The sequence below is a fragment of the Aulonocara stuartgranti genome, assembly GCF_965226115.1.
Source record: "Aulonocara stuartgranti genome assembly, chromosome: 7".
Lineage (NCBI taxonomy): Eukaryota > Metazoa > Chordata > Actinopteri > Cichliformes > Cichlidae > Aulonocara > Aulonocara stuartgranti.
In genome coordinates, this window is record NC_138945.1 from 42,375,569 (window position 1) to 42,388,650 (window position 13,082).

Consider the following 13,082-nt stretch of genomic DNA (forward strand, 5'->3'; position numbering starts at 1 on the left):
TCATTTACAGAACTGACACTTACATAGACTGACTTACAGCAATTTGATTCCAGTGGTTAGAAATGAGCAATTTGATCAAACTTAGTCAATGCTTTTTGTTTATTTGGTCTTGTGTGGCAGCTAGAGCTTTATCCTGACAGGCAACATTAACATGACATACTACATTTGCTGTGTCTATACATTAAAGGATTCTCAGTATAGTTACACTAACCTGAGAGCCTTTCTTAAAGTCTCGATGCATGCCACCACTATCTTGGGGTTCTTGTTGTCGAGTCCTTTGAGCAGCTCGTCCTGAACCACTTCAGCCTTCTCTATCTCAATGTACATAAAACAGATGTCCATACCCAGCTCTTTGGCCCGTGCTTTTGGCTGGTTGAACACTTTGGTCACCACACCAGACACTACCTCACCTGTCGTCCTATAGAGTGACAAAGACAAAAAAACAAACAAACAAAAAATGATATAGGCATATACATAGATAGATATACAAGTTCATGATAGCATGTGGCCATAATTACCTCTCCATAAGGAGTAGTGTGTGGCCCAAACACAAAATGGCACGCTTTCATCAGTGCTACTACTGCTTAATAAAGAGTTTCACTGCCTTACTGCTACCTTCATTATTCTTTAATAACTTGACTCAAACTTTTGAATACCAAAAAAGGATCTTCGCAGCCGCCAGTGCTACCCCTCAGCTTCCACGTAGGTTACGTTTTTGTGTTACGTTTGTTTGTTTTTAAAAACACATTTTTTCACCAGGTGCTCAAAATTATAACGACATAGCAGGAACATAAAAATATGTCCCCCGAACACACCATAAGGAAAAGAGTAGTACTGCAGCTATTGATTATTTTAATCAATTAATCTATTGATTATCCAATCAATTAACTGAGTAATCCAATAAAAATAAATATGTGTCATATTAATGAGCAATAATAACTATTCAAAAGAGAAAAAAAAATCTAAATATTTGCTCATTGTTTTCTATTTTATAAATTGCAATGTTTTTTAATTTCATCCTTCAGCGTGTGTGTGTGTGTGTGTGTTTGTTTAACTTTGTAATTTTTGTAACTGTGTCACACTTGCTGCTGCCTCTCCTGGCCAGGTCTCCCTTAAAAAAAAGTTGTTTTTTTTTTAATCTCAATAGGATCTTCCTAGTTAAATAAAATAAAAATAATTAAACACGCATGCTGTACATGTTCAATGAAATTGTTAAAAGCCTCATTTTATCCTGACATTCATGCCTATGATGAATGTATATAAACATCTGACTACAAATGTACTTACACCTTTTCATCATCAGAAATTTTCACAAAATCATGTGGTACAATTTCTAGGGCTATATCACTCACTACAGATAGGACTGCAGTTAGCGATGTGAGGGATTAGCCAAACAAACAATGACACTTTACTAATCAACACCAGCAATACAGTTTCTTAAAAACAACTATTAATTGTCATTAGCGCACCACAATAATGGCCTGTATTTATATAGCGCTTTACTAGTCCCTAAGGACCCCAAAGCGCTTTACATATCCAGTCATCCACCCATTCACACACACATTCACACACTGGTGATGGCAAGCTACATTGTAGCCACAGCCACCCTGGGGCGCACTGACAGAGGCGAGGCTCTGTCAGTGCAGACTGTTGCCCTCAAATCATATTAATGCCTTAAATCAATGCTGTAAAAATCTGACCCTCAAATAATGTGTTTAATTGCTTACAGCAAAAAATAATACCCAGCAGATTTCTGTATTGAATTTCAGCATTAATGTACTCTGTTCTGTGGTCACAAACACCATTTTTCTGGCAAAACAAAAGTAAAAACCTTGTACTGTTTCTGCAGTTCAAGATAAATGCAGGCTACTGGCAACAAATTAAGTCTGCATTCTGATGAACAATTATATTTTCATCAGATTAACAGAAACTCTACAGACTAGGTCCAAAGCTGCTGTTAGCAAGGGAAAAACTAATAACCATTAAGCACCACCAATTTAACTGGCACCATCTTTGAGACCAGTTTACCTTTATACATTAATTGAATCACAAGGCAAACCACTGTTGTTGCAGTGCAACTCAACACACAACAGACTATGTAAAACCAAGAAAGCCTGTTCTTTGTTTAGAGGCACCGTTTTGGGTTTTTCCAGACTTTTAAAAGAAATTGCAGGAGAAACTCTTGTTGTTACTGTTACTTACTTTCCAGCAAAGTGGGCATTCTCAATGAAGGCAAGGGCTGCCTCCAGACCTTTGAGCTGAGCCACTGCATTCGAGTCTGTGACAAACTTCTTAATCAGTCCCAGGTACTTCCCCCATTCTGGACTCTTTTCATCTTCTATCTTCTGGAACAATTTCAGTGCTTCTTCATAACCATTCAGGCGGGCTTTCCAAATCTGAATCAAACACACTGAGAATTAGTGTTGTCACCATATTTTACTTCCAACTTTCATACATTGTTTGGACAATAATGCTAAATGATGCAAAAGGATAAAAGATACTCAAGACAACTTATATTGACAAAACATTTGTTTTGCAATCCCAAGATCAAATAGTCTTAAAACATCACACATTGATCTCACATGTTGCTTTTGGTTTTATTTAAATAAAAGAAGAAGAAAAAAAAAGCCAAATTAGATAAATCATGCATCACCAGTCAGCCTAAAACTAAAAATACAACATGAATCCTTGAAGTCTGACATGTCTTATCAATTTAAATGCTAAAACATTCTAAATGATAGTAATTCTAAGGAGGCAGACAGGATTCTCCAGAATCCCAAAAAGTTGATTCGTATGCAGCATTTTCAGTGGGAGAAACATTTGTCACTCATTCGACTGACTTCTTCAGTCTCATGCATCACAAGACTTCATGTAACTCAGCATGAATTCCATTATGCTGGGAGATGAAGGAATGGCGATGCCAATGCTTAGCTTGAGGCTTCGTAAGAGGGCTTCACTAAGCAGTGTGTGATGCAAAGTGGCTCCATCCATATTTGCTACTACTGCTTGGTTTTTGTCAATTCACTCTTGTAAAAGGGGGGGGGGGGGGGGGGAAGAGCAAGAAAGTACAGCTTGTGTTGATGTAGTGATATGGTATAAAATCATGATTAAAAACCATTCAAATATTCCTATTCAGTCATGCTTTCACAAACAACAAACTAAATGGACATACACAGTGTTTCAAGTTTCTGCGCAGGTGAACTGCCTTAAGAAAAATCTCAGACATCAGTTAGAAAGTGTATATCCTTGTATGCTCCATATGCCTATTAAATCTACTGTAGGCACAGTGATTGCTGGCTTTTCAGTCAAACTTATTTGTGAGCTAAAAGAGAATAACAAAGGAAAAGGGTGCAGTTTCGTTTTAGCTTTAGAAACTTGGATTGCTCACATTCTCTGTACAGTCTACAACACCACAATGGCATTCCTGCCCATGTTAAACACAAAAGCACTAATCACATTGAGTTCAGGGTGTGGTTCATTTAAAAGCCTTTTGTTTGGTATAGAAAAAAAAAAAAACAAACAAAAGAAAAAAGAAAAATTGTGGCTCTCATGCTCAGGAGGGGGGGACTTCTATATAAAACATATTCCAGCTGATTATGCTAACCATGTCCAGTGGTTCGTTTGCCTGAGTAGCTGTATCATCTTCCAGTGGCTACAACCAGAATAAAACGGAGGCTTAATCTCAGCATAGTCCAGATTTCAGATCTAACAAGGTGAACCATTTTAATTATATGATCATTTTTTCCCCACATCAGTCAATACTTATTTATTGCATTTCAAGTCGTTCAAGTCCAATGAATAACTTGAAATAGTACAAAGTGGTGAACTGCCAGAGGTTATTAAAAAAATAAAAAAAATAAAAAAAAAATAAGGTAAGGTTACCCAAAACTGAAAAATAATGTACATTTCAGAAATGTGTTAAAGAACACAAACTAGAAAACGAAATTCTTTGGTTCTTTCCAAAGAAATAAAAGCCCCTTTAACATTTGTAGCTACTCTGATCGAACCACCACACATCGCCACAACTCGACAGGTTTTCCAGTACAAAATAATACTGCCTTGAGTACGTGACTGTCGACATAGCAACATGTCGGAACGTCCTGCGACATAATTAATATGCAACACGAATGCTACAACAAAGGTGGACTACGAGGCAAGAATATAGCTGCTGCTTGGTCTGTGACTTTTCGTTAGACTCAAGGACCATATTATTGTTTGGGGGTTTTTTTTGTAGTCATTTCCCTGTTGCTGGGTTACCAAAGTGAGCGTTTTGATTTTCATGAACAAGATGATCTCATGACTCATCGTGTGACGCTACTGACCAGCCAATCGGTGGCATCCAGTCTGACGACGTCAGATTTTAGTACCCGCTTGGATCACTTGGAACCTCGGGCAAGCAGGTACTAAAATAAGTACCTTGTACCAGGTACAATAACCTAATGAGAAAACTGTTGAACCATACGGAGTCCATTCAAGTAGGTACTATTGTAAAACAGGCTATAGTAGCTATTAATACACAAAAAACCCACTTAAAAAAACAAAACAAAAAAAAAAAAAAAAAAAAAAAAAAAAAAAAACAACACACACACACACACACACACACACACACACACACACACACACACACACACCTAAAGTACTGGGGCGTACAGCTGCAGTACCCCAAACAGCTCCTCTAAGCTGCGTGTGTCAACCCAACCTGAATTAGAAACAACATTGCAGATGTAGAAGCAGAGCAACTGTGGACAGAAGTTTCAGCAGAGTGGAGGTAGTTCATAAGAGATTACAGGATGACTCCAACCTCAGCAACAGGACCACTCTCAGCACTGAGCAAATGTGTTTCATCTTGAGTGACAAAACGTTTCTTCCGCTGAAAACGCCAATTCCAGATGAACAGTAAACTTTTTATAATTTCCTTACATGGATCAAGACAAATTGTGAAATAACTTTTATTAAAAATCAAATATCAAGTAAAAGAGCTGTGTAGAAACATTTACAAATATTTTTGAAGGAAAAAAATAAATACATTCACAGAGGACAAGCATAAATGAGAGGCTCACCTTGTGTTCACATTTCTGGTCAATGGGGAGCTTCATCCACTCGCTCTCGTCCCCCATGGTGGCTGCCTGGGGACTCAGCTTCCCCAAAGGTACACTGCTGAGGTGTGGGACACACACACATATCATTTACACGGCATGTCCAAGAAAAAAAAAAATTAAAGTCCTTGTTATCCAGATATCCTAATTAATCTGGGAAGCCTCTAACTTTGTAAGCTAACCAGCAGTTATGATAAGTGGGACTTTTACACCATCAACATCAAACCAACACCAAAGTGCACCAGTTATAATAATACGTATAAGAGTTTCTTGTGCACACTGGAAGCCTAAAGCGGTTTACTTGCGCCATCATCTGAAGACTCTTGGCTGGCTCTTTGAATTTCTTGATAATACTTCACACTCCAGTTGTTCACACTTGGAAATGCTGTGATAACCTTGTAGATACATGTTCTGCTTTGTGAGCATGAACTCTTTTTCTAAAATCTAAACTAATTTCTTTTAGATTTTTCTCAAGTGAGAGCTCAAATTCTTGCTGAAGTTTTTATACAATGTATACATTGGAAGAAACCCCTCAGTTTTAACTCAAATTTACAAGCTTAGAGCATTACGAAGGTAAAGCACATCACTGACCAGTTGATTGTGGCAATGCTTAATTTAAAAAAAAAAAAAAAAAAGTCAGCTATGTGGTGGGGGGGAGGGGGGAGTCAAACCCAGAAGAAAGCTAGAAGTTTAGAAATTCAATGAATCCACCTCCAATGCATCTGGCCTTGCTTGTATTCAACCTGGTCTCCTGCACACACGCACACAATTCATCCATCTTCCCTCTCTCCATTACATCAGCCAGATCTCTTCCTATACCAATAATCCTGGTATAAATTTTTTTATGTGACAAAAATATCATAGCAAGCTATACTCTACCAATGCCATCTGTTTACATTCCTTTGCACATACACAAAACAAGCCTGGGCATCTCTGACAAGTCAGTCAGCCTCAAATTACAATTTAATACCTTTATTAAAAAATAAATATATTTAAAAAAACAAGGTGGGGTGGGGCAGGGCCTATTTTAGCAACCTCTAAAAAGCAAAAACTAAACAAATGACTCAACCAAACATCTTAGATGAAGTCCATATGACAGAAAAAGCAAACAGTGGTTCAGAAACAATGTGGTACATAGTGGGAAAGTGAGGCTTTAAGCAACTGGTTAAAAATTTATTATGACCATCTGCTAATGTATCTAGAGTGGATAATGTTCTACAGTTCGATCGCCTCATCTTCCCACTGTACAGTCAACAGAAATAGATGTAGCAGGATTCTGAGAAAGAAAAAGAAAAAGGAAAGGAGGAGGAGGAGCAAGTACAGCGTAGTGTTCTATGCTAATGGCAGCTAATGGTAACTGTCATTTGATAGCAACTAAAGTTGGGGAAAAGAGACTTACAGTACATTTGCCCATTGATAATTAATTTAGCAATTGAGGTCACGCCCAAACAGACACCATTATCATGGTCCAGATCAGTTGAGGCACTTGGTTTTGGGTTAAGAAGTGAATGTACATAATGTGGCTATTTCTTTGGCTAGATGAAGCACCAAACTCCACTGGGAAACGCCCAGAGATTCAATTTAATTTCAATGCAATTTTATTTATATAGTACCAAATGATGGAAAATGTATGCTATGCCATCTAATGCTAAGGGGAAGCATGCATAATTTAAGTTTAATTAGTCCTAACACAGAATCTTGTGGAACTCCTTCAATAACCTAAGTGTGCGAAGAGGACTCACCATTTACATGAACAAATTGGAGTCCATTAGGTAGATGTGATTCAAACCACTACAGTGCAGTATCTTTAATACCTATAGCATGCTCTAATTACTGTAATAAAATAACAGTCAACCGTATGAAATGCTGCACTGAGGTCTAGCAGGACAAGCACAGAGATGAGCCCACTGTCAGATGCAAAAAGAAAATAATTTGGAACCTTCGCTAATATGATTTCTGTAGTGTGATGAGCTCTGAAACCTGACTGAAACTCTTCAAATAAACCATTCCTCTGCAAGTGATCAGTTAGCAGTTTTGCAACAACACTTTCAAGAATTTTTTAGATAAAAAGGTTGGAAATTAGCTTTCTCTGAAAGGTAGATGGGCTCTCTCTAGATTATAATGTTGATAATGCATGATGCATGCACAGTTAAGCTGCATGATCCATTATTGAAGAATACGATAAATGGTTCAAAATGCTTTTATTAGTTATTGACATTTTCCATTAAAGGATTCTCAAAGTTAACTTACAACGTCCCTGCTGTTAAGAAATTCATGAAGTCATCGCTAGCTATGGTTAAAAGAATGATGGCTCAACAGAGCTCTGACTTTTTGTTAACTTGGCTTAGCTACCATGGCATCACTCATTGGTTTCTTAAGGCCTTAACCCTGGACTACCAAGCAGGATTTGGGCTTATCCAGGTAAATACTAGGGTTTGGAACACGAACACGAACACGAACACACACACACACACACACACACACACACACTTTGTGTGGCGATATGCCAAAACAGGGACACCAGATATGAATATTTTGAATAAATTAAAATACTCTGGGAGCACTATAAACTGGAGGGCGCATCTCACCTTTGTGCCAACAGTTGCAAACTGACTTGGACTGATCACTGATCACACTTGAACCAATGTAAAATTTTTGAAAAGCTGAGTTTGGAAAGCCAAGACAGCCAGACAGTGGAAGTGGACAGTATATCTTTTGTTTTAACATTGTTATATCCAGGGGCAGCACAAAAGTGATCCCATTAAATAGATTTTTAGTTTTAGTCCCCTTGCTTTCCACTCTGTTATCCAACTAATGACAGAACTAATAACTAACTAATGCAAGCCTACACCAAACAACCAACCTGGTGACGTAATGTTCTACACTGAGAGAAGATGGCGCTAAAATGTTTTTAAAACTTTAAGCACTTATTTCTTAAATCCAGACACAGACAGTGTTAGATTTGTCCGTTTTTGAGAGCAGGGCTCTATGATGCAAGTTAGGCTTAATATGTGTAGCATTTCATGTCCCCTTTCAAGCTCGGGTCCTCTACCCAAATCCTGGAATCTTGAGGGTCCCGCGTAGCATCATTGCTGTTCCTAGGACTGCGCTCCTCTGGACAGAGATCTTGGGTGTTGTTTCTGGGATCTGCTGGAGACACTTGTCCAGCTTGGGGTCACTGCGGTGATTACCAATGGGAGCACTGCTGCCTTCACATCTTCTCAAGCTCTTCTCTCAGCCTGTGGTACTTTTTTCAAGCTTCTCATGATCCTTTGTTGCTTTCACTTAGTATAGCAACATCAATTACAGTTGCCTTCCTTGGTTTATCCACAAATATTATGTCCGGTTGGTTAGCCAACATCAGTTTGTCTGTATTTGGAAGTCCCACAGAACCTTAGCTCGGTCATTCTCAACAACCCTAAAGAGCATGTCCCAGTTTAACATCACGACTTCCAGGTCATACTCGACACAGTCGTTTCCGCAACACTGCTTTTCTCCCGAGGTCCCCAAAACTGTTGAAAGGAATGGCTTATTCAAAGGCTCTGGAGGTCTCTACATACACACATAAAGTTCTGTCAAAAAGTTCACTGAACTCTGATATGCACTGAATGTTTTTGTTCATCAAGTGGTTGTTGGCTTCATTTGTATTGGTGATGCAAAGGCACGTCACAGTACAGATGCTGTGCAAGAACTCCTTGCTGGCAAGATTACGCTGTACTTTGCTTAATTCAGCAGGAAACCGTTATCGTGCGACACATGCAATAGAAATTAATGGGTTTCAGAGCCTATGTGAAAAGGCCTTCAGGCTACTGAATTTGGGGTGAAACCCTCCATGCAGTGTAATGAGCTTCATTGTCTTGATGTCAGTGGCATCCATCTCCTCCTTTGACCAGCTTATTATCCCAGCAGGGTGTCTAATCACTGGCAGAGCGTAGGTGTTGATTGCCTAGATCTTGTTCTTCCCATTCAGCTGACTCCTTAGGACTTGCTTTACTCTCCGCAGGTATTTAGTGATTGTGGCTTTCCTAGCAGCCTCTTCACAATTCCTATTTGGCTGTGGGATTCAGAGGTCATTGTAGCTGCCCTCAATGTCTCTAATGCTGTAGCCATTTCCTTCTGGTAGTACAGTCGCTTCAGTTCTGACTGCTCCCTCTCCAAATTCACAGCCTTTGCCATGACATAAAATCATATTCTGTACAGTATATAGCCAAAGTTTTAACAATGTGAGTATATGACTAAAACCTTTGCTAGCTTTGAGGCATCCACTGGTGACACTTGGGCACTCTCTGACAACATTTCCTCCTCTGATTCAAACCATCACAAATTCCACCACCAAAATATCACTATTACATTTACAATGGAACTGAATGCAAAAATCCTAATTAATCATGTTTGTAGGATCTATTTAATAACTGTTCTCTGAAAAATGTGTCCTGTTAAAGGGAAATTCATATAAATACATATGCAACAAGGCCAACCAAATAAAATATCTACCGTTTCCACACTTTTCAGTCCAAACCACTTTGCACCACTTTCTTATATCCTGACAGTAGCTTTTTAATGCTGAAAGAGAGCTTTACTGTAGCACAATCTGGCTGATGAAAACCACAAACCACTTTAATGGAGTTGCAATATTCATGCTGACTTTAATATACCACACATTGGCATACAAGAAAAAACAAGGGCAATGGCACACTTGAGCATGTGACACAGTTACCTTCTAAATTCAATACAGGGATGTGTCAGGATCTGAGAGTAAATAACGTTTTGTGTTATGCACATCGTACAAGTCAGGTGTAAGAGATTCTAGGTTTAAACAGTTGAAGCGCTTGATATAAAGCAGGTGTCCTCTGGATGAATCAATTAGGCTGTTGGATAAATCTATAAATCTGGCTTTGAAACTCCTTTACCTTTAGTACCTACTCGGATCGACTCAGATCAACTGGTTTGCAATCAAGTACCATCGAATATCTGTGGTTGTCGTCATAGCCATGCTGCAGAGTGTCCAGTGATGTAATTAATATGCGACACGAACACTACAACAAAGATGGAGTTCAAGGCAAGAACATACCTGCTGCTCAGTCTGTAGCTTTTCATCGGACTCTGGGACCATGGCATTGTTTTTTGTAGCCATTTCCCTTGTTGTCGGGTTTCAAAGACTGCAGTTTTGATTTTCGTGAATGAGACGCTCTCATGACTCGGCCAATCAGTGGCATGCAGTCTGACATCACATTTTAGTACCTGCTCAAATCACTTGGAACTGCAGCCGAGCAGGTACTATGACCTAATGGAAAACCCTAAAAACCGTGGAGAGTCGATCCAAGTTGGTACTAATGGAAAACGAGCTTAACGCTGTGAAAGGTAGAGATCCAAAACACAGAGAACAGGTCAGGGAGAGAGATGAGTTAGAGAAAGAATTGACAACTACCCAACAGGAAAGAATGGAAAAAGAAGACATCCACGAAGGAAACAGCTGTAAACAGCATGTAAAAACTGATGAAGTTCTTAAATTCAGTCTCACATTTGATTGCTTTTCTCAGGTCAGAGTAATGTAAATTTGTGACTTTAGTGAAATAGCCTTAGAAACAAATTACAACTCAATACGTGTGATCAATAAGCTCTCCTACTCAAAAAAAAAGCAGCACTACACCTCTAGCTCTCAGTATTACAGAATGCAAACTTAAATACAACCAAATGAGCACAGCTAACCTTTATCAACTAGACTCCCCTTTAAATACACCCAACCAGTCATTATCACTTTGGTTATCAACCGTGCCGTCAATTAACCACATCACCGATTGTTTGCTTTCCCGGTTTGACTGGGAGTGGCCAGCATAACATAACTAGCGGTCGTTAGTTGCTAACGTTAGTTACCGAGGGCCATTAACTAGCTAACTTAGCAACAACAGTGACAGTTGCTACGTTACCCCGTTAACCGCTCATTCAGGTCCAACCCGCATCAACACAGACGGCTATCGCTAATGACAAATAAACATTGTTAAACATGTCGTGCAAAATTGTATTATGCATAAGTTATTTTCAAAGTCAAATCTCGCCGTTAATTTATTGTCGGTTGGTAATAGCTGTTAGCTGGTTAGAAAGAAGGCTACAAGCTAACCTTCCATCCCCGCCAACATAACCAGGCCTAACAGCGCAGTTCGCAGCTACACACATTACATCACAACTAGCTCCGATTCAAACCTGATTTGTAGTTGCTTAAAATAATAATAATATTTAAAATCTTCAACATAATACCTGTTTGCGTCTTTTAAAAATTACGATGCTGCTTCCCCAATTCGATGAGGATGATAAAGATCACTGAAGCGGGGTCCAGCCGAGTTTTATACAAGTGCTTCCCTGCCTCGAAGGAGATTCAACACTATTTCCGGTACAGAATAAAACAGACAGTTGTGCTGTTTCTTATCTAATTCAAATTATAAATATAATTTACAGAAATTGCGTATTCGTTAAAAGAAAAACTTCGAAAAAGTATTTCTGGGCTGGGATATGAAAATATTTGTTTGTCTGTCTGTGGAATATGCGTGTGTTGAACTCTTATTTTAAACACAAATGAACGCCCACTTCCGATTTCGCTAAATACGTCCAACTTCTTTCAGCTTTTTCAAATTTCTCCAGAGCCGGACAGACGGAGGCGGAGCGGAGAGCGGGACACCACCCCGACGACGTCACTCCAGTGCTGAATCACTTTTAATATTTAGTCCGACTGCATAAGCAACCTGTCATGGACAGTGAAGAAGCAGCACACAAACAAAATGCTACCTTTATACAGTGAAATTTTACTTATGTGACTACTTATTCATCTAATGGGCTTCTTTGTTTTTCACTAGACGGAGACAGATGTGGAGAGAGATTGGTTGCGTTTGAAATATGCTCCGCCTTCAATGTGTGAAATTCCTTAGCTGATTGGAACAACGCGTGCATTGCTTTCTCAGAAGAGATTTCATTGGCTACTCTGAAATTAAGTCTATCTCAAAACTACGATTGTCTATGTAAACACTACTTGTTTGTTTCGTGTACGCCCTTTAAACTTTAGTGATGAGCGATGTTATGCCAAAAACCGATTTCCGATGTTTTTATGTGTATTTTGTATTTCGAATATTTTTACTCATATTAGTAAATAGACAGTAGTGAACATGATTTATGATTGGGTTATATATAGAAGAAAGAAATAACCTGTTGTTGAAGTATCTTTATAACTCTGCGTATTTGTACCCACATTGTCCTCTGCAGTCCTTTTTGGTCACTTTAAGTAAGTTTGTAGAACTGTGGTGTTATGTTTGTTACAATTTCTGCTACCCTCTTGGCTTGATCCATTGACTGATCTCTTTCGAAAATCACATTTTTAATGTCAACGACACATTGTATCCGGGTAAATAAAGGATATATAAAAGTCTCTCCAAAGCTCAGTGCAGAATTTGATGGCCACCATAAAATGATTGTGTCGTGTCAAGGTAGGTAAAGGTAGGTATCTCTGAAGGAATTAGGTTCCCCTGCATGTGGAGTACGCGCTGGGCAGGGGAAAGCGGATCCAGTTGACTTCGCCTCCATTTCAACTAACCACACGTGGAAGTCGTGACGTTTTAGTTTAGTGAGAAAGTAAAAGATGAATGTCGTTAATTTACCGTTCAGTTTGTGGGTTACAACAGAAATTATACATTTATTGTTCTCAGGTATTATCGGACTGGATTATTTCAACAAACCGACGACATTTTGCCTGGTAATATGTATCCTTCTGTAACTTGATTGTATAAAGAGCTAAAACCTCCAAAATTTCAGTAGTAATAAGTCATTATAAGAAGTGTTTGCGAACTAAAAATCAAGAATGACGGATACTGTTTGTCCGTGATTTGGACAGTCCAGCGCATGCTCCCGACACAGGGGTAACTGTCGGGATCCCTACCTTGGCAAGACACCGGTCTGGACCCGTTCATTGTGGGTTGTTGCTGTTGTTGACAACAATAACAG

General features: G+C 39.0%; 1 protein-coding gene across 2 annotated transcripts in view; it reads right to left on the bottom strand.

Annotated features, from left to right (window-relative positions):
* The window catches only part of ckap5 (cytoskeleton associated protein 5), a 42,200-nt gene extending 30,718 nt beyond the window's left edge, over positions 1-11,482 (bottom strand). Inside the window, exons 1-4 of one of the 2 annotated variants that reach the window (XM_082539511.1) lie at positions 11,352-11,482; positions 5,061-5,154; positions 2,203-2,396; positions 212-418 (exon numbers count right to left, since the gene is read on the bottom strand). In XM_082539511.1, coding sequence (XP_082395637.1) covers positions 212-418; positions 2,203-2,396; positions 5,061-5,117 — 458 coding nt within the window. In that variant the 5' untranslated portion in view covers positions 5,118-5,154; positions 11,352-11,482. Of the gene's footprint in view, positions 1-211; positions 419-2,202; positions 2,397-5,060; positions 5,158-11,351 lie in introns of both variants that reach the window. The other variant, XM_082539510.1, reaches the window with a different exon arrangement.
* Between the last annotated feature and the right edge of the window lie 1,600 nt (positions 11,483-13,082).